General features: G+C 36.2%; 1 protein-coding gene across 4 annotated transcripts; it reads right to left on the bottom strand.

Annotated features, from left to right (window-relative positions):
- Window positions 1–245: 245 nt before the first annotated feature.
- LOC111610982 (obscurin-like) lies at window positions 246–16,560 on the bottom strand. 4 transcript variants are annotated; one of them, XM_023346385.1, is made up of 19 exons: window positions 16,364–16,560; window positions 15,563–15,598; window positions 14,580–14,918; window positions 13,894–14,169; window positions 12,219–12,518; window positions 11,499–11,771; window positions 10,778–11,020; window positions 10,559–10,681; window positions 9,623–9,691; window positions 8,906–8,956; window positions 5,520–7,305; window positions 4,847–4,892; window positions 4,554–4,691; window positions 4,017–4,292; window positions 3,251–3,493; window positions 3,036–3,155; window positions 2,095–2,163; window positions 1,385–1,435; window positions 246–1,301 (listed from the first exon to the last, which is right to left on the bottom strand). In XM_023346385.1, exons 1-11 carry the CDS (start codon window positions 16,398–16,400, stop codon window positions 7,145–7,147), a joined length of 1,908 nt encoding a protein of 635 aa, XP_023202153.1. In that variant the 5' UTR covers window positions 16,401–16,560; the 3' UTR covers window positions 246–1,301; window positions 1,385–1,435; window positions 2,095–2,163; window positions 3,036–3,155; window positions 3,251–3,493; window positions 4,017–4,292; window positions 4,554–4,691; window positions 4,847–4,892; window positions 5,520–7,144. The 4 variants fall into 4 exon arrangements, with proteins under 4 accessions (XP_023202153.1, XP_023202154.1, XP_023202155.1 ...); XM_023346386.1 differs by having other exon boundaries at window positions 4,554–7,305; window positions 10,559–10,678; XM_023346387.1 differs by lacking the exons at window positions 246–1,301; window positions 1,385–1,435; window positions 2,095–2,163; ... (3 more) ...; window positions 4,554–4,691; window positions 4,847–4,892 and having other exon boundaries at window positions 7,219–8,810.
- Between the last annotated feature and the right edge of the window lie 6,313 nt (window positions 16,561–22,873).

Genomic DNA, 22,873 nt, shown 5'->3' with positions numbered 1-22,873 from the left:
TCTTGTGGCTTTTCTCTGCCTGCTCTTTACTTTACGTCACTTTGTGCAGAAGCTTCCTCCATGAGCAGAGCGCACAGAAATCAGAGTCACTCAGCAGCTTCAACAGAGCCGCTGTAACACAGACAGCTATAGGAGACTCTTCCTCCCCAGAGGAATCAGCAACAACTCTGAAGAAAGTTGTATCACGGGTAATGTCAATATGCTAACTGTGTAATTAAAAAGACACTAAAAACACAAAGACAGTATTCAGTCAACATCTCTTTATTAGGGTTCTGAGCGAGCGGACGGCCAAAGCAAGGCAGGGAACTCTCTTGTTTTTCTCCATTTTTCCATTATTCTTATTATATGTTCTTCTCCCCTGAAACTCATACTGCAGTCTGCCCCGCACAACTTATTACATCACACCGCTACTCAGATGCACACATTCAGGCATTTTCACCTGTAGGTGGCGCTATGGTAGAAAATGCACACTTGTCCTTGTAACGCGAAAATGGCATGTACCATTTAGCAAAACTGATATGGGCAAAGTTCTACCAGAACACTGTGCAAAAACGTTTGGTGGATTTTTTCTTTTCCCAGCAGAGAGCCATGAAGAATGCATTAACCAAAATCAATCTCACCCCCTGAGATTAACTCGCAGCCCAATAAAACTTGGAATAATATAAGCTAAGAAGAAACAAAAAAAAAAGTTATAGCGACGGATTTTGGATTTATTTTCCCCAATTACGACATAATACCTAATTAAGCATCGCTATGTATGTAGCTGCAAATTTCAATTGCCCATAATTTTGGAAGCTGGTGGGTTGGGCAAGGAAACCATTATAACTGCTTGCAGTTCTAGTTTGATTCTTGTGTTTTTAGCAAATTCTTCAAATAACTCATGAATTATCAACAAGAAGAAACATGAATAGCAGCCAGTCGTCAAAATTCTAGCTTCAAAAATTATAAAATAAAGTTATGCGGGATGTTTTGATTAACCATTTACAGTATATACATAATCTATCTTGTGGTAATCTAAAAAATGTGTAAAACTAAAATCTTCTTACATTTCATCTACATCTAATCCTCAAAACCTTTTAAAGAGAAAATACATGCATGGACAGTTTTTCAAGACGCATCAAAGCTCCAAATTTCTCTGAATATAACGTCAACACAATTATGTAAAAAACATGTCTGATTTATAGAAAATGTTCACACTGATCACTTCCAGATTTTGCTGATTCATTCCTCTTGACAAAATCTTCAGGTTGAATCTGACCTGGCGCTGACATTAGCATAATCTGGTCGTACGTGACCTGAAACTGTAATTTAGTCATTCAGTTAATTTATTGTATAACTGCAAATCTTAACAGCATTTATATGATAATTAATCTTTATACTGTACCATTTACGTAGTTTCCAGGCTGTCTGATTGTTTCGTAGACACCAAGGTCTCCTACAAGTCAGTGATAAACACAGGAAAGTTAAAAACGTCTCATCTTGTCAGTGATGCTGATGAAAAGTTAACATTAGAACCGCTATACACATTTTTACACCTTTAACTTAAATCCATTTCATCCAAATTAATGTTTTAAATAGATGGAGGTTATTTAAAAAGACAAGTTTTAACCATTTATATCATGAATCTAGTTAACTGAGGGGAAACTTTATTACTGCTGTAAAAACCAAGCTGCACTGTGGTTCAACATGTTGATTGTATTCAAAACAATTAAGTTATATTGAAATTACCAGCTACATATGACTGAAAAATACCAGCTTCAAGTACACTTATATAATTCATGTTAATTGGGTTGAAAGTTAAAAAAAAAGACATTTATTATGTTTTACATAAAGCTAGACAGAAAGACATTTATAGATCATATTATTCCCTTGTCTATAAAGACATTCTCAATAGTTAAAGCAGAAATAACAAAAAAAATTTTCTTTTATTATTTTATTAAATATATGATTTTTTTTAATATTATAAAACAAAATAAAAGTCAGAGCAAACAATAATTTTTTTTTTTTTTTTTTAGAATCAGACGTTAAGGATAAAAAAAGAAAATGAATATAATGTATGTTAAATAAACATTGAGAGCAAAGTGGGACACTGACCCATCAGGAGAGAGGAGTACAATGGCTGCTGCTGATCATCCTGGTAGACAGTCTCCACTCTTCCAGAACCTTTTCACAAAAGAGACATTTTTATTTTATGTCATGTCCTTCCTAAATAAATATAAAAAGTCTGTTAAACATAAAGCTGTAGCATCGATGGATGGGTTTAAATGTTGGGTTGGTGAATAAAAACACTGATAAAATGTCTGAATTTTATGAGAATAAACTGCAACAATTGACACAAAATGGTGGAGAAAATGAAACAGTCAGAAATGTTGAGGGTTGGGGAGGAAGAGAATTAACAGAAAACTACACTGGATTATAAACTTTATTAATGCCATTTCTCAAACCCTCTCTTCAATTCTGCTCTCTGACCTGAAGGTGGCAGTAATGACCCCGAAGGTCATTTGTCACTTTGAAGCCTCAATTAAAGCAAATGGCGTCACATCAGTGTAAAACATGCTGCTGCATTTTAATTGCAAATGTGCACAAAGATTGACAGAATTCCATTAATATGCAAAAAAAGATAACATTTGTTGATCAATTATTGTGTTGTGAATTATGCTAATTCTGATTGAACGTTTTAACATTAAAAGTATTTATTTCTCATAATTCCAGTTTAAGGTTAATGAAACCTTTGGACTCTAAAGCTAGCTTTAGCTACAACAGACCTGCATCAGGTTTAGAGATAAAATAAGTGAAAATACCTGATTGGATCACTTTACTTCACTTATTTGTTCATTCGTTGATTCAAACTAAATATACTTCAATTGAAAGACATTATTATAACTAAATTTTGCCATTTGATACAAAAGATGCATTAAATTGAATTATTATTTTTAATCACTTCTCTTGGTTTTTGCTGTTGCAGTTTATGACTCAGTTCTGTGTTTGAAGAATGAAAAAGTGAAACATACAAATTCACCACTTCATCGCCTCACCTTTGGTCTGTCTGAACCGACGCAGCAGCAACAGGAGAATTAAGAGAACGACTCCAATCACTGGTCCAACGACCAACATCACAGGAAATGAAAAGCTTCCAGGTTTTAATGCAGGTTTAGCTGCTGGAAATGATCAGAGAATAACTCCACACAAAAACAAGATCACTGTCATACAAATTATTTCTCGTTAATTAAAATATTGTATCTCTGCTCACCTTTAACTGCCATCCAGCTCTGAGTTGAAACTTTTCCTGAATGTTCACACTTGTAGAAACCTTCATCTGACTGAGACACTGCAGAGATATTCAGCTCTGCTCTGCTGTCACTTTGGATCAGTTTGTCATTGTGATAGAAAATCACATTAGAAAGTTGGTTTAGTCCTGTGATTCTGCAGCTCAGAGTAACAGAAGCTCCTTCAGTCACAGGATGGACGGGGCTCACCAGGAGAAGATCTTCATCTGTAAACCAGTCAGAGAAAATTAAGCTTCAGTCAGAAATCAGCTGCTGGAGACAATTAGAGGAAATTATGGAGAACAAACCGAATGTACAATTTTTTTTTGGCTAACATAAACTACACAGTATCGTTTTTACAAGCAAAACAATATATTATTTTGAACATGTGTGTGTTTACATGCATACTTCGACAATGAAGAGTTTTATTTTGTAAAAGCTTCTCAAGTCAAATGTTGTTGTTTACTATTGGTGTGTAAAAGTAATAAAAAGGAAAAAAAAACATCCATAGCTGTGAATAGTTTTTATATGCATTTTGAAAAGCCTCAGTTTCATATTTGAAAGTTCAGATTATGAGTTCAGAATTGGTCTGAATCAAAATCCATAAAGGTTTCAAGGTTTGGGTTTAATTTGTGTTTAGGGTTATAAACACAAATTAAACCCTCATTAAAAACGTCTACAGCTAAATAACTTTAACGTGAATGAGAAATGAGCTTTTCAGAAAATCACATTTTAAATTAACACACATACATTGAAAAGTGATGTTGACTGCATTGCTGAACTCTCCTGATCCAGACTCACACCAGTACACTGATTTATGGGACTGGAGACTGTTAATGGTACATGAGGATCCACTCATTGTCCCCCAGGTAGAGCATAGAAATGAAGAAGAACCTGATTCTCTAAACTCCACCACTCTCCACTTAGCAGAGTTTCCTCCACAGTTCAGAGTCACAGACATAAACAAAGAGGCAAAGTGTTGCTCTCTGTCAGGACTCACTGAGAGAGAAGCTGCTGGATGAGGATCTGAAAAACGAGGAAAAAAAGAGATCAAGAAGAAATAAAAATCTGTGCTTTTGTATTATAGAGAATTTTTTCTGTATAATCACTGTTTTTCCACCCTGTACAGTCCCTCTTTTTTTGTATTTAAACTTTTTTTTCAATTCCAATGATTTTTTTCCCCCTTCTCATTACTTTCAGTGTAGGTTAAACTATATTTTCAGTCAAAATGGAAATTAGTTTAAATGATAGTGAAGCAAATGGTTCATTAAATTTAATCACACTGACCTGCAGACCAGACGAACTTTGGTTCACTGTAATCAGTCAAATCCTCTGGGTTTCCTCTTCCAGCTCTACATGCAAATCCTGCTGTCAGTTTCTGTCCATGAATGATGAAGGAGTTCTCTACAGTCCCACTGATGCTACCTGGCAGTGAATCATATCTGTAGTTTTTCTTTGATGGATCAGGAACAGCTTGATACCAGTAGAACCTCCATCCTGCAGATGAATCTTTAACCTCACAGCTCAGAGTCACTGATTCTCCAGAACTCAGCCATGATGGAGACACAGTCAGTACAGACCTTGATGCTGCTGACCGCAGATTCTCGTGTCCAGATCCCCACAAAACTGTACAAAATTACAGAATATAATGAAACATGGATTTTTAAAGACTATCGCTGACATTCATCAGCACATGAAGAGGGAGCTAAACTTTATATCATCATTATATTTTAGTGATATTTTTCCAGGACACTCCTGCTTTATTTAGGAAACCTATGATCATTTTCACCAGAAATTAAACTAGAATGAATTTTTAAAAAAGCCCTTGTGAGGATAAAAGTCTTTCATAATCCACAGTGATGTTAAAATACCAAAATAACTGTCAAGCACAGAGGTAGCAGCATCACATTTTGTCTGTTTTACTGCAGGGGGGACTGGTGGACTGGGAGTATTCAGCATGAATGTCGTTTAAATATTTTAATTTCTCACTGTCTTCCCAATCGACAATAACCCGGATGGTCATTTATAAAGTGAATTGTAGCTCAGACTTCCCTTGAACTCAATGTTTTCAAAGAAGTCACAGAAATCTGATCTCGGTTCCACATAGACAAGTTATGTACAGACAAAAAGGTGGAAGGACAGAATCTCTTACAAAACCCGACTCAGTTACACCAGGTGAGTCAGGAGGAACAGGCCAAAACACCAGCCCAGATTCCCAGCTCGAGTAAAGACAAAAGAAGAACGATCTTTTACCTGGAGGCTTTCCACAGCAGAGGAGAAAACTGAGAACTAAAGCACAAAATGAAATTTTGTTAGATGTGAAACCAACAAAGTCGGAGTAAAGTATGACATAAAATGTATTGCATACATCTGCAAAACATTCTGCAGAAGTATATAATACTTCTGCAGAATGTAGAAGCATGTAATATGTAATGCAGAAGTATCTAGTACTTCTACAGAATGTTTTGCATTTGCACAAGTATTTCGTAATAACCTATGAAAGGTATGTCATAAGGTTGAAATACATTTTGCAACTTTATGTTGTTACATGTATTTCAGATCCAGCAGTGTGGATGAAACGGAGGGTTTCAGGAATCTGATTGTGTTTCTGCCACAGAGACGAAGACCTGCTGGTCTTTGAATGTTCAGTGATTTATCTGGAATCAGTGGAAGAATAAAACTGCACTGAGTAATCAGTCACTGTGAGTTAAACACACACACACACACACACACACCAACCATGTTAGTTTACAACATCACATGGTTGACTTTCCTCTCTGAGTTAAGACCCTGGTTGACCTCTATATGACCTTTGTGTCTTAAGAGCTTCATAATGTTTATTTACAGAAATGGGGACGCCCACAAAGTTCTGCAATACTCCCTGTCCTCCATAAATTATAAAGGTATCTAATAAGGTACCTTTATAATTTATGTTGCATAATAGGGTTTATTGTGCAACAGGTGAGGAAGCAGAAACTATTTTGGGAGACCAAGTCTCAGAGCTACAAGTTGTAGATGAACATTCAGATTACAGCTCCTCTGATGAAGATGTCAAAAATATCGACGTCAAGTTTGTTCTCATTTCCTCTCGTCAACTTGCAGCCAAGATGGCAGTGGAATCAGACTCATTAAAAAATTCATTCAAATGATAAACATTTTATATCTGAATGAAGACTGAGCAATGAGTTTTGGTCGTTTCAAATAGTTTTTTGGTTTCAAAACACCTACAAAAATCCGTCATTCAGTCTTCAGAAACATTGATTATTATAGAAGCAATGACTTGGCTTTCTGTACATATTAAATATGCTGAAAGTCTAAAATTCTGTTCAGACACTTATTATGAAGGAATTTATAATCAGGCCCAAACTGTGAAGGTACTAAATACAAATTGTATCTGTTAAAACAGTCTGCAGGAAACTAAACCAACCAACGCCTGTTGACCACGGCGATTAACGTCCAAACATTTAAAGATGATTTTACCAACACGATTCAAACAGAAAATGTAATGTACTTACACAATACGCTCAGCACACAGAGCAACGTGTGGTCCATGTTTAAATCCAGAAATAAAATGTTTCTGCTCCTCTGTGCGCCCCAGAAGTTCAGATGTTTGTCACAAGAGAAAGGCTGAAGCTGCGAACTGAGTGAAAAAAAGAACCACAGAACATCCGCACTTGTGGTTCCTTCTTTTGAGGAAACTATGTTTCTAACATTTCCTGTTTTGGCCAATAATTTCCTTTCTTTGCCACCACAAACACAAGCTGCTTGTTCAGCCGCCTGCACACGCCATTTTCCTTAATTGCAGGGATATACACACATTTTTCAACTGGATAGAGAACATGTTTTCTGACAAAACAGTTCTATAAATATGACAGTCGTCATGTTATGTGGCAAGAGTCTAACCTGCTTCCAATAAAAGTGAGTCTTGTTGTTTTCTGTGTACTTTCCCTGAGAAACAATAGAACCCGACTCACAGTGGACTTCTGAAAACTCTGATGAAATTCACACCTTTTTTTCCTGTCCCATCTCAGTTCCCCGTCTAAAACGAAGAGACAAAATTATCTACAGCGCAGCGACATGTTTATTTTCATACGGTGGTATTAAGCACAAACTGTATAAACTCTCATAAAAATGAACTTGATCACAAGAAAACCGTGGATGCGGTTTGTTTTAGCCCTGCCACACAGCGGCAAACTGTTTGCAACATTTCAATAATCTTATGAGTTTTTATGAGGCAGGACAGTTTATAAAACTAAATGAATTACAACAGCGCAAGTTTTACCATGGAAACATACTTTGAATCTATTCTCATCTTGTTAAACTTTATTTCCTGAAAGAAAAATGCATGCTGTCAGTGTTTTCCAAAAAAAAAAGAAAATAAAAGACCTTACAGTAGTTATTGTTGCTAGAAAAATTGAACCCATTTATTGTTTTAGTAGGAACTTCAAGGATAGAGGTTCATGTGTATGGAAAGCTCAAATGTATTTAATGAAGTCCAGTAAATGCTGCAATTGTCTCATTTTTTTCTTGCTCCATTAAAGGAGCAGGATTGCACCCAATCCCTTTTCATTTAAATAGTAAAATTCAATTGATAATAAACATGAAGAGGGTCAAGAACACAAGGCAGAAGGCTTCACCATGTGTGGCTCAGGTAACGAAACACTGAAATGTTTCCATTCTAGGAAACTTATTTCTACTGAGACCCTTTTAGGACTTTATCTAATCTTAATGACTTTCTAAAACTGTCAAAATAATGAAGTTGTCTTGTGAAATATGTAGTTTTTCTCTGCCTGATCACAGGTAATGTCAACATGCAAACTGTGTAATTAGAAAGATGCTAAAAATACAAAGGCTGCATTTATTCAACATATTTTTTATTTAATTATTGTGGTTTTACAGTCTAGAAGGTTTAGAGGCTCATTTTCCAGTTACACACTTATTTATGTTAACTGTGATAAAAAAAGATAGAAGTTGAAAAAGAAAAAGATAAAAAGCTGTTTGATGTTTTGATAAAGCATGTATGTAAGTTAAATGGGCTCCTCTCTATAACAACACACTAACTCAGATATTCAGGTCTAAAAACATTGAGTGAAAAACCAAAGAAAACATTTTAAAGAGAAATTTGAAGTTTCTTCAGTTTCTGAAGAAACTTCAAATCCCCAAATCAGAACTTTAACACAATTTGATTCATTGTTATGTTGGAAGAATTTCTGCTGATTGCCAGGTGTTCAAATACTTATTTGCATTAGTAACACACACATAAATCATATATATATTAAAAAAAAAAATTACACATTGCGATTTAAAACTTTGTTTTTTAGATTATGTCTCTTACAGTGGACATGCACCTAAGCTGAAAATTTCTGACCCTCCATGATTTCTGAGTGGGAGAATTTGCAACGTGTTCAAATACTTATTTTCCTCACTGTAATGTTCACACTGATCACTTCCAGATTTTGCTGATTCATTCCTCTTAACAAAATCTTCAGGCTGAATCTGACCTGGCGCCGACATTAGCATAAACCGGTTGTTCTTGACCTGAAACTGTAATTTAGTCCTTCAGTTTATTGCTGTTTGAAGTCGCTGTATAATTGCAAATCTTAACAGCACTTATATGATAATTAATCTTTATACTGTACCATTTACATAGTTTCCAGGCTGTCTGATTGTTTCGTAGACACCAAGGTCTCCTACAAGTCAGTGATAAACACAGAAAAGTTAAAAAAGTCTCATCTAGTCAGTGATGCTGATGAAAAGTTAACATTAGAACCGCTATACACATTTTTACACCTTTAACTTAAAACCATTTCATCCAAATTAATGTTTTAAATAGATGGAGGTTATTTAAAAAGACAAGTTTTAACCATTTATATCATGAATCTAGTTAACTGAGGGGAAACTTTATTACTGCTGTAAAAACCAAGCTGCACTGTGGTTCAACATGTTGATTGTAGTCAAAACAATTAAGTTATATTGAAATTACCAGCTACATATGACTGAAAAATACCAGCTTCAAGTACACTTATATAATTCATGTTAATTGGATTGAAAGTAAAAAAAAAAGACATTTATTGTGTTTTTCTGCTAAGATAAGCTACATAAGGCCAGACAGAAAGACATTTATAGATCATATTATTCCCTTGTCTATAAAGACATTCTCAATAGTTAAAACAAAAAGTAATGAAAATTTATTTTATTTATTTTATTAAATACATGTATTTTTGTTATATCATAAAACAAGATAAAGTCAAAGCAAAGAGATTTTTTTTTTTTTTAGAATCAGACGTTATGGATAAAAAAAGAACATGAATATAATGTATGTTAAATAAACATTGAGAGCAAAGTGGGACACTGACCCTGCAGGAGAGAGGAGTACAATGGCTGCTGCTGATCATCCTGGTAGGCAGTCTCCACTCTTCCAGAACCTTTTCACAAAAGAGACATTTTTATTTTATGTCATGTCCTATATAAATATAAAAAGTCTGTTAAACATAAAGCTGTAGCATCGATGGATGGGTTTAAATGTTGGGTTGGTGAATAAAAACACTGATGAAATGTCTGAATTTTATGAGAATAAACTGGAACAATTGACACAAAATGGTGAAGAAAATGAAACAGTCAGAAATGTTGAGGGTTGGGGAGGAAGAGAATTAACAGAAAACTACACTGGATTATAAACTTTATTAATGCCATTTCTCAAACCCTCTCTTCAATTCTGCTCTCTGACCTGAAGGTGGCAGTAATGACCCTGAAGGTCATTTGTCACTTTGAAGCCTCAATTAAAGCAAATGGCGTCACATCAGTGTAAAACATGCTGCTGCATTTTAATTGCAAATGTGCACAAAGATTGACAGTATTCCATTAATATGCAAAAAAAGATAACATTTGTTGAACAATTATTGTGTTGTGAATTATGCTAATTCTAATTGAATGTTTTTACATTAAAAGTATTTATTTCTCATAATTCCAGTTTAAGGTTAATGAAACCTTTGGACTCTAAAGCTAGCTTTAGCTACAACAGACCTGCATCAGGTTTAGAGATAAAATAAGTGAAAATACCTGATTGGATCACTTTACTTCACTTATTTGTTCATTCGTTGATTCAAACTAAATATACTTCAATTGAAAGACATTATTATAACTAAATTTGCCATTTGATACAAAAGATGCATTAAATTGAATTATTATTTTTAATCACTTCTCTTGGTTTTTGCTGTTGCAGTTTATGACTCAGTTCTGTGTTTGAAGAATGAAAAAGTGAAACATACAAATTCACCACTTCATCGCCTCACCTTTGGTCTGTCTGAACCGACGCAGCAGCAACAGGAGAATTAAGAGAACGACTCCAATCACTGGTCCAACGACCAACATCACAGGAAATGAAGAGCTTCCAGGTTTTAATGCAGGTTTAGCTGCTGGAAATGATCAGAGAATAACTCCACACAAAAACAAGATCACTGTCATACAAATTATTTCTCGTTAAATTATTAAAATATCGTATCTCTGCTCACCTTTAACTGCCATCCAGCTCTGAGGTGAAACCCTTCCTGAGTATTTACACTTGTAGAAACCTTCATCTGACTGAGACACTGCAGAGATATTCAGCTCTCCTCTGCTGTCACTTTGGATCAGTTTGTCATTATGATAGAAAAACACATTAGAAAGTTGGTTTAGTCCTGTGATTCTGCAGCCCAGAGTAACAGAAGCTCCTTCAGTCACAGGATGGACGGGGCTCACCAGGAGAAAACCTCTATCTGTAAACCAGTCAGAGAAAATTAGGTTTCTGTCAGAAATGAGCTGCTGGAGACAATTAGAGAAAGTTATGGAGAACAAACTTAATGTATTTTTTTTTTGTTGACATTTGAGCAAATAAGCACAATGTTTTCACAGTGTTCAATCAACCACATGGTACAATTTGTTATTAGATGGTGTTCATAGAATGGCCCAGTCAAAGTGCCACTCCATGAACTTCACTAATTTAATTGTGAAAGTTCAGGTTATAATTTCAAAACCGGTTGGAATTAAAATCCAGGGTGATTTCAAAGTTTGGCCTTAATTTGTGTGGTGATATTTAAATCTACAGCCAGATTGGTTCAACATAAATGAGGCAGCAGCTTTTCAAAAACCTAATTTAGTTTCAATCTAAAAGAAAAGAGGAAGAAAATGTTTTTTTTTTCTTAACGAAATGATATATTTGTTAAAATGAATGAAAAATGACACATAATAACATACACGCAAAAGTGATGTTGACGGCGTTGCTGAACTCTCCTGAACCAGACTCACACCAGTACACCGTTTTATCGGACTGTTGGCTGCTGATGGTACAGGAGAATCCAGGTCTCGATATCCTGGAGCATACTCCAGGGTATGATGATAAACTGAATCCTCTAACCATCATCACTCTCCACTCAGCAGAGTTTCCTCCACAGTTCAGAGTCACAGACTCAGAGGTGAAGTGTTGCTCTCTGTCAGGACTCACTGAGAGAGAAGCTGCTGGATGAGGATCTGGAAAACAACATGGAGAAAAGAATCAGTGTAAATAGCCAGATCTTAATTCAAATGCTGCCCTTATTTGTTCAGATTATCACCTCGTGTGAAGCTTTTACATCATAGCAAAGATAAAACATATTTTGCTAGACATACCGGTCTAATAAAATAGACCAATATGTATATTTTTGGTGTTCATGACATAGACTGGTATTTTCATTTATTTGTATTTAACCCCAATAGTATTTTTCAACTGTCAGTTTCAGCTACATAACTGTTTATCTTAAACAAACATTAATAGATTGTCATTAAAGAAAAAAAAAAAAATAGGAACTGAATTATTTTTACGGAACCTCCAGTGACTATCACACTATTGTCTCCTCAAATGGAGAATCTGTTGGACGTTGGATATCTGGTTGATAAATAACATCACATGTCAACCGGTGGAGCATAAACAGCACTGACCTGCAGACCAGATAAACTTTGGCTCACTTCGATAAGTGGAATTCCCTGAGTTTCCTCTTCCAGCTCTACATGCAAATCCTGCTGTGTGTTTCTGTCCAGTAACAATGAAGGAGTTCTCTACAGTCCCACTGATGCTACCAGGCAGCAGCTCATATCTGTAGTTTTTCTGTGGTAGATCAGGAACAACTTTATACCAGTAGAACCTCCATCCTGCAGATGAAGGTTTAACCTCACAGCTCAGGTTCACTGAGGCTCCAGGACTCGGCCAAGATGGAGACACAGTCAGGATGGACTCTAATGCTGTTGGAAAAAGATATAACGATATGTTTTTTGTTTTTTCTTGCATATATACAGTGAGGAAAATAAGTATTTGAACACCTGCCAATCAGCAAAAATTCTGGCCCTCAGAGGTGGCCTCTAAAAAGTCCACCTCCACTCCACTTATTATTCTGAATTCAAAGCACCTGCTTGAGGTCGTTGGCTGCATAAAGACTCCTGTCCTCCCCACACAGTCAGTAAGACTCCAACGTCCAAAGACACCGGAGACAAAATTGCAGACATCCACAATGCTGGAAAGGTCTACGGGGCAATTTCCAAGCAGTTTGGTGAAAAAAGATCAACTGTTGAAGCAATTATTAGAAACTGGAAGAAGCTCAACACGACTGTCTGTCTACCTCAGACTGGGGCTCCATGCAAGGCCTCACCTGGTGGCATATCAATGATCCTAAGAAAGGGAAAGAGGTTGTTCCCCAAAATCGGCCCCGGTCCTCCTCCATCACGTCTTGGTGTATTACCCACAGTAACCTCGGAAACAATGGTGCCAGCTCTCTTCAGGTCATTGACCAGCTTCTGGGTAGTTCTGGACTGAATTCCTCAACCTCAGTTAGAGCATTGAAAAAGGGTCGTGGCTGCGTCTTGACCCCGAAGCACAAAGCCAGGATAACCAAGGAGTGGCTCCGTAAGAAGCATATCAAGGTTCTGGAGTGACCTAGCCAGTCTCCAGACCTAAACCCGATAGAAAACCTTTGGAGGAGCTCAAAGTCTGTGTTTCTCAACGAGAGACCAGAAACCTGGCTGATCTGGAGATGATCTGTGTGGAGGAATGGGCCAAAATCCCTGCTGCTGCGCAAACCTGGTGAAAAACTACAGGAAACGGTCGACCTCTGTAATTACAAACAAAGAATACTGGACCAAATATTAACATTGATTTTCACAGGTGTTCATTTGCAGCAGTTGCACACAATTCACTTAAGTAAAAAATCATTGTAATGTCTGTTTCTTTTGTTTGTTTGTTTTATTTTATGTCTCTCACAGTGGACATGCACCTCAGATGAAGATGTTCAAATACTTATTTTGTTAGTAATTAGATAACATGTATATTGTCAACATGCAACATTGCAAGCACTTATACAGCTGTAATGTCTTCAAACTGTACAAAAAAATAGCAACTAAAATCAGCTTGGAAAAGAAAAGCCTCAGATCCTTAAAAGGAAAACAAGGGTGCTATTATTTTAAATTGCAAACATTAAAGGCCATTAAATTTGATCAAACTCATTATATCCTCAACATGAAGCAGAACTCAAAGCAAAAGCTGCAAAACATCATGAACTAACATGAACAAAATGGCGTTAGCCGTCAAACTCAGGAGGTTAAACCAACATTTAAATTAGCCTACTGTTTACAGTGATGTTGACTGCGTTACTGAACTCTCCTGATCCAGACTCACACCAGTACACTCCTCTACTGTACTGGGGACTGATGAAGGTACATGAGGATCCAGTCATTGTTCCCCAGATGGAGCAGTCTGATAGATCTGACTGATAATATAAGTCTGTAAGCCTCTTCACTCTCCAGTCAGCAGAGCTTCCTTTACAATTCAGTTTAATTGCATCAATGGTAAAAAGTTGCTCTCTCTCAGGACTCGCTGTGAGAGACGCTGCTGGATGAGAATCTGAATTATGAGAATAAAAAAAAAGAGAGAGATCAAGTGAGATCAAGAAAAAGACAACTGACAATAAAATCTGTGTTTTTGTGCTTTACAGGATTTTTTCCATTTTGGGGTTATCTTGTAGATTTCAACAGATGAAATGTATTGTTTGTTTAATCATGAGTGTAATAAATAAAGCATATTCATTAGATGGATGAATAAATCTTCAAACAACTAATTCCTTTAACTTTGCTATTTCTGCAGCTTGTCCGGTCACTATTTAGATTTTATTCATTAAAATTATTTTTCTCAATCACAACGTTCTTTTTGCTTTTCATTACTTTAAACATAAATTCCACTACATTTTCAGTCAAAATGAGAATTTGTTTAAATGACAGTGAAACGTACAGATTATTCAATTTAATCACACTGACCTGCAGACCAGACAAACTTTGGTTCACTGTAATCAGTCAAATTCTCGGGGTTTCCTCTTCCAGCTCTACATGCAAATCCTGCTGTGTGTTTCTGTCCACGAATGATGATGGAGTTATTTGCAGGCCCATTGATGGCATCAGGCAGCACCTCGTATCTGTAGTTTTTCTTTGATAGATCAGGAACAGCTTTATACCAGTAGAACCTCCATCCTGCAGACGGAGGTTTAACCTCACAGCTCAGAGTCACTGAGGCTCCAGGACTCGGCCATGATGGAGACACAGTCAGGACTGGCTTTGGAGCCGTTGACCTCAGATTCTCATCTCCAGATCTCCTATGAACTGTGCAAAATGACGAGATACAATGAAACATGCAGAAATGCACACATTCATCAGCACCTGAAGAGGGAGCTAAACTCTCTCTAACGTCTGTAACTTTTAATGATATTTTTCCAGGACACAAAGAGCCTCCGCTCTCTTCACTCCTGTTTTATTTAGGAAATTTTCACCAGAAATTAAACTGGAATAAATCAGAAAAGACCTTGTAAGGATACTGGATAAAATTGGTTAAAGACTTTGATAATCCACAGTGATGTTAAAATACCAAAATAACTGTCAAGCACAGAGGTAGCAGCATCACATTTTGTCTGTTTTACTGCAGGAGGGACTGGTGGACTGGGAGTATTCAGCATGAATGTCGTTTAAATATTTTAATTTCTCACTGTCTTCCCAATCGACAATAACCCGGACGGTCATTTATAAAGTGAATTGTAGCTCAGACTTCCCTTGAACTCAATGTTTTCAAAGAAGTCACAGAAATCTGATCTCGGTTCCACATAGACAAGTTATGTACAGACAAAAAGGTGGAAGGACAGAATCTCTTACAAAACCCGACTCAGTCACACCAGGTGAGTCAGGAGGAACAGGCCAAAACACCAGCCCAGATTCCCAGCTCGAGTAAAGACAAAAGAAGAACGATCTTTTACCTGGAGGCTTTCCACAGCAGAGGAGAAAACTGAGAACTAAAGCACAGAATGAAATTTTGTTAGATGGGAAACCAACAAAGTCGCTCTAAAGAAGAATGACATAAAATGTATTGCATCCAATACTTCTGCAGAATGTATTGCATTTGCAGAAGTATTTCATAATACCTTATGAAACGCCTTTCGTAAGGTATTTCAACCTTTTGAAAGGTATGTCATAAGGTTGAAATACATTTTGCAACTTTATGTTGTTACATGTATTTCAGATCCAGCAGTGTGGATGAAATGGAGGGTTTCAGGAATCTGATTGTGTTTCTGCCACAGAGACGAAGACCTGCTGGTCTTTGAATGTTCAGTGATTCATCTGGAATCAGTGGAAGAATAAAACTGCACTGAGTAATCAGTCACTGTGAGTTAAACACACACACACACACACACACCAACCATGTTAGTTTACGACATTGCATGGCTGACTTTCCTCTCTGAGTTAACACCCTGGTTGGTCTCTATATGACCTTTGTGTCTTAAGAGCTTCATAATGTTTATTTACAGAAATGGAAAAAAACACAAAGTATCTGTACATGTTAAATATGCTGAAAGTCTAAAATTCTGTTCAGACACTTATTATGAAGGAATTTATAATCAGGCCCAAACTGTGAAGGTACTAAATACAAACTGTATCTGTTAAAACAGTCTGCAGGAAACTAAGCAACCAACCAACGCCTGTTGACCACGGCGATTAACATCTAACATTTAAAGATGATTTTACCGACACGATTCAAACAGAAAATGTAATGTACTTACACAATACGCCCGGCACACAGAGCAACGTGTGGTCCATGTTTAAATCCAGAAATAAAATGTTTCTGCTCCTCTGTGCGCCCCAGAAGTTCAAATTCAGTTTTGATTCAAATTCAGCAGAATTTGTGACCAACCAAATTCAGATGTTGGTCACAAGAGAAAGGCCGAAACTAGCGGAACGAGTGAAAAAAAGAACCACAGAACATCCGCACTTGTGATTCCTTCTTTTGAGGAAACTATGTTTCTAACATTTCCTGTTTTGGCCAATAATTTCCTTTCTTTGCCACCACAAACACAAGCTGCTTGTTCAGCCGCCTGCACACAAACTGCATGTTTTTATTAAAGGGTGTTACAAAAACATAAGTTGGTGAGACTTTGTAAAAAATATTTTGCGCAATAAGAAAAAGATCATTTGTGAAACCGTCTTACACGAAGCTTGAAGCTTTACTGTGGTTATTTAAATTAGGTAAACACTGTGGTTACTTGAAAAAGAGACAATACAGTGTGGTTAGCAACCACACGTAAAGATATTACCTTTTGTGTTCAAAGTCTCCATATTTTCAGTTGTCAGATAATGAAATTATATTGAAGAGTAAACATGTAGCTAAACTATAAATCAACCTTTTCCTGGTGATGTATTCTCTAGTAAACTTTACAATTTAATATTCCCATTTTAATTTTATGTTTTGAATTAAATGAAACATTTTTTGTTGGTCAATAAGAACGTATGCCATCACTTAGATCAGGGGTGTCAAACTCCAGTCCTCAAGGGCCGGTGTCCTGCAGTTTTTAGATGTGCCACAGGTACAAAACACTGGAATGAAATGACTTAATTGACTCCTCCTTGTGTAGATCAGTTCTCCAGAGCCTTGCTAATGACCTAATTATTCCATTCAGGTGTGGTGCAGCAGAGGCACATCTAAAAGTTGCAGGACAGCGGCCCTCGAGGACTGGAGTTTGACACCCCTGACTTAGATTATTTGACATGTTTAAATTAGGGTTGTTTTTCCCATAATTGCATAATTGATATACACACATTTTTCAACTGGATAGAGAACATGTTTTCTGACAAAACAGTTCTATCAACATATGTAGTCGTCATGTTTTGTGGCAAGAGTCTAACCTGCTTCCAATAAAAGTGAGTCTTGTTGTTTCTGTGTACTTTCCCTGAGAAACAATAGAACCCGACTCACAGTGGACTTCTGAAAACTCTGATGAAATTCACACCTTTTTTTCCTGTCCCATCTCAGTTCCCCGTCTAAAATGAAGAGACAAAATTATCTACAGCGCAGCAACATCTTTATTTTCATACATTGGTATTAAGCACAAACTGTATAAACTCTCATAAAAATGAACTTGATCACAAGAAAACCGTGGATGCGGTTTGTTTTAGCCCTGCCACACAGCGGCAAACTGTTTGCAACATTTCAATAATCTTATGAGTTTTATGAGGCAGGACAGTTTATAAAACTAAATGAATTACAACAGTGCAAGTTTTACCATGGAAACATGCTTTGAATCTATTCTCATCTTGTTAAACTTTATTTCCTGAAAGAAAAATGCATGCTGTCAGTGTTTAAAAAAAAAGAAAAATAAAAGACCTTACAGTAGTTATTGTTGCTAGAAAAATTGCACCCATTTATTGTTTTAGTAGGAACTTAAAGGATAGAGGTTGATGTGTATGGGAAATATGATTATTTTTAATGCTTAATACAGTTAATCTTAAAAGGTATATGGAACACTCTTATTTTGAACAGGGTTGTGTTAAGCATTTAAAATTAAACCAGATGGGTAAGCATTCAGAGACACAGGAACCAAATGCTGATTAAGGGAGATCTCTCAATGGGACCCCCACTGTGAGGCCAGGCCACAGGCGAAGCCATAAAATTTGCATTTTCCTTGGGAGACAGATACTTTAGATTTCTCAGGTATCTGTGAGGTCTTATCTCAGGTCGTTCTGTACTCAGAATGACCGAGGGAGCCACGGGGGGTCAGGGCCAGCTATCCGCTCTTTTGTTTCGGTAGAAGGCAGATGGTCCTTTTGATCTTTGCGTAGATTGAGGGGAGTTCCAAGTTTCTCTGGGAGCTTCCAGTTGGTCAACAAGGGGAACGCCTAGAATGCATAAATTAAATAGAGAAACACCTCTTTACTATATGATTTCGTGTTAGGAGAGAAAATCCAGAGAGTTGCCACTTTTTTGCTTTTTGCCTTGGCTCTCTCTCCAAAGACGTCTTTGCTTTTTGTTTGTCTTTGTTTTGTGTTTGTCTGTCTTCCCCTTGTGTGTCTTTATTTTTATGAGAAAAATGCATATCTCTGTTCCTCTGCAGCTTTGTTGTTGATTGCTTTGTATGAGATTAAACTCTGTGATCTGTGACGTCAACACGCTTTGTTGTTGTTTCGTTTTAGCAGCACGCGGTCGCTGCACGTCGCCCACGGAGAACGTCACTCACCGATCCCGGGCAAAATTAAAAGAGGAAGAAGGAGCCAAACGTTTTGTCCAAAGCTAGCATTAAATTACCTCTTTTTTTTTACAGAACTTAAAGGATAGAGGTTGATGTGTATGGAAAGCTCAAACGTATTTAATGAAGTCCAGTAAATGCTGCAATTGTCTCATTTTTTTCCTGCTCCATTAAAGGAGCAGGATTGCACCCAATCCCTTTTTCATTTTAATAGTAAAATTAATTTGATAATAAACATGAAGAGGGTCAAGAACACAAGGCAGAAGGCTTCACCATGTGTGGCTCAGGTAACGAAACACTGAAATGTTTCCATTCTAGGAAACTTATTTCTACTGAGACCCTTTTAGGACTTTATCTAATCTTAATGACTTTCTAAAACTGTCAAAATAATGAAGTTGTCTTGTGAAATATGTAGTTTTTCTCTGCCTGATCACAGGTAATGTCAACATGCAAACTGTGTAATTAGAAAGATGCTAAAAATACAAAGGCTGCATTTATTCAACATATTTTTTATTTAATTATTGTGGTTTTACACTCTGGAAGGTTTAGAGGCTCATTTTCCAGTTACACACTTATTTATGTTAAGTGTGATAAAAAAAGATAGAAGTTGAAAAAGAAAAAGATAAAAAGTAGTTTGATGTTTTGATAAAGCATGTATGCAAGTTAAATAGGCTCCTCTCTATAACAACACACTAACTCAGATATTCAGGTCTAAAAACATTGAATGAAAAACCAAAGAGAACATTTTAAAGAGAAATTTGATGCTTTTTCAGTTTCTGAAGAAACTTCAAATCCCCAAAACAGAACTTTAACACAATTTGATTCATTATGTTAATTTTTGTTCATTGCCAGGTGTTCAAATACTTATTAGTCACACAAACATACATTATTTTAAAAAAATCATACATTGTTATTTCCGAACTTTTTTTTTTAGATTATGTCTCTTACAGTGGACATGCACATAAGATGAACATTTCTGACCCTCCATGATTTCTCAGTGGGAAATTTGCAAAGTCGTAAAGTGTTCAAATACTTATTTTCCTCACTGTATTGTTCACACTGATCATTTCCAGATTTGGCTGATTCATTCCTCTTAACAAAATCTTCAGGCTGAATCTGACCAGGCGCCGACATTAGCATAAACCGGTTGTTCTTGACCTGAAACTGTAATTTAGTCCTTCAGTTTATTGCTGTTTGAAGTCGCTGTATAATTGCAAATCTTAACAGCATTTATATGATAATTAATCTTTATACTGTACCATTTATGTAGTTTCCAGGCTGTCTGATTGTTTCGTAAACACCAAGATCTCCTACAAATCAGTGATAAACACAGGAAAGTTAAAAACGTCTCATCTTGTCAGTGATGCTGATGGAAAGTTAACATTAGAACCGCTATCCACATTTTTACATATCCTTAACACTCTTGACTTAAATTCCTTTTATCAAAATCATTGTTTTAAATAGATGGATGTTATAAATTATATCCAGTATTGCGACGGACTGGCGACCTGTCCAGGGTGACCATGTCTGTCGCCCGCTGACAGCTGGAGATGGGCACCAGTGCGCTTCCTGACCCCAGTGGGAAAAGGGTGTAAGAAACTGGATGGATGGAAGTTCTAACCATTTATATCATGAATCTAGTTAACTGAGGGGAAACTTTATTACTGCTGTAAAAACCAAGCTGCACTGTGGTTCAACATGCTGATTGTAGTCAAAACAGCTAAGACTGAAAATATGGGGGGATTTTTTTAGAAAAAAGTTACACTTAAATATATTTGCCATTTGTTCAGAGGACTGAACAAACAGCAGCATCAGGTATAGTTATATAATTTATGTTAAAAAGGTTGAAAGCCAAAAATCATCTTTATTGTGTTGATCAGTGGCTATGTTAAGCTACATAAGGCTAGACTGGATGGAATTTAAAGATAACATATATTATTATTCACTTCTCTATAAATACAGTAAATAGTTAAAACAAAATAATGTATATATGATTTGATCTTATAAAATGCATGTTTTCTGGTATATCATTAAACAGAATAAAAGTCAAAGCAGAGAGGATTTTTTTCTTTCCTTTTTGAGAATCAGACATTAAGGATAAAAAACATGAATATAATCTATGTTAGATAAACATTGAGAGCAAAGTGGGACTCTGACCATGCAGGAGAGAGGAGTACAATGGCTGCTGCAGATCATCCTGGTAGACAGTCTCCACTCTTCCAGAACCTTTTCACAAAAGAGACATTTTTATTTTATGTCATGTCCTATATAAATATAAAAAGTCTGTTAAACATGGACCTGTAACATCGACGGACAGGTTTAAATGTTGGGTTTGTAAATAAAAATACTGATCAAATATCACAATTGCATATTGCAACAATTGTCACAAAATGGTGGAGAAAATGAAACAGTCAGGAATGTGGAGGGTTGAGGCTGGACATTAACAGAAAACTACACTGGATCCTAAAAATGTTCCTGAAACACATTTCTCAATTAAACCAGTAAATTTCTCAAACACGTTTCTCTCTGACCTGTAGGTGGCAGTAATGACCCTGAAGGCCATTTGAAACTTTGATTCAACCTCTATTATAGCACATGGTATCATATCGTTGTAAAAGATTACATTTCCATTACAAATGTACACAAAATTGGCTGTATTCCACTAATATCGCATTAAAAAAAATAAAATAAGAAATTTATCGGTCAAAACTCGTGATGTGAAAAGTGTTTCGATTGCAGTTTTGTGAAATACAAAAAATATAGATAGAGAAACCCCCCCCCCCAAAAAAAACCTTATGATAGAGCAATTTTTTTTCAGTAAGTAACTTTAGCTTTGGTGCTCTAGACCTGGTTCAGGTTTGGAGCTAAAATATTTGACTGCTTGAGTTCACTTATTTTATTTACTGATTTAGTTGTCAAGTAAAATACACTTGATTTCAAAGACTTATTACTGTTGCAAGTATTGTTATTTGATTAAAAAATGCATCAAATTAAATTCAACAAACTAATTACAAATTATCTAAATACTATAACAGTAAAAATTGCTCATGGAGTCATAAACGCCATGACCAATAAAAGCGAAACATACAAATTCACCACTTCATCGCCTCACCTTTGGTCTGTCTGAACCGACGCAGCAGCAACAGGAGAATTAAGAGAACGACTCCAATCACTGGTCCAACGAGCAACATCACAGGAAATGAAGAGCTTCCAGGTTTTAATGCAGGTTTAGCTGCTGGAAATGATCAGAGAATAATTCTGCACAATACTAACATTCCATTAATTCAGATTATTATCTCTCATTAAATTATTAAAATATCGTATCTCTGCTCACCTTTAACTGCCATCCAGCTCTGAGGTGAAACTTTTCCTGAATGTTCACACTTGTAGAAACCTTCATCTGACTGAGACACTGCAGAGATATTCAGCTCTCCTCTGCTGTCATTTTGGATCAGTTTGTCATTATGATAGAAAGTCACATTAGAAAGTTGGTTTTCTCCTCTCAGTCTGCAGCTCAGAGTAACAGAAGCTCCTTCAGTCACAGGATGGACGGGGCTCACCAGGAGAAGATCTTCATCTGTAAACCAGTCTGAAGATATTAAGGTCCTGTTAGAAATGAGCTGCTGAAAACCTTAGAGGAAGTTACAGAGAATGAACTGAACATATATTTTGTTTGACATTTTATGTTTTTTCCACGCAATGTTCAATGAATTTAACAGAAGCTACAGACCACACAGTTACTGACAACCTAGGAAGCAACGTTTTGATGATGAAGAGAAGTAACTTGAATTTAAAAGTACAGACTTGCTTAAACTGTGTTGAAAGAGAAAAGAAATATTGAGATTTTTCCAGTAGAGTAAAAATGTAATCAAAAGATAAATAAATGTTACATTTTAAAAAGACTTGATAAACTAAATGTATAAATGAGCGCTATGATTCCAAAAACTGTGGAAACCAAAATCTACAAATGTTTTCAAAGTTTGGGTATAATTTATTATCTGATCTTTAAAACTATCCTGAGAGGCTCTGAGTTATTTATAGTTATTCCAAACA

Source organism: Xiphophorus maculatus, chromosome 14 (genome assembly GCF_002775205.1).
Source record: "Xiphophorus maculatus strain JP 163 A chromosome 14, X_maculatus-5.0-male, whole genome shotgun sequence".
NCBI lineage: Eukaryota > Metazoa > Chordata > Actinopteri > Cyprinodontiformes > Poeciliidae > Xiphophorus > Xiphophorus maculatus.
The sequence above is the reverse complement of the archived record's forward strand: the minus strand, read 5'-3'. Positions and strand labels throughout refer to the sequence as shown.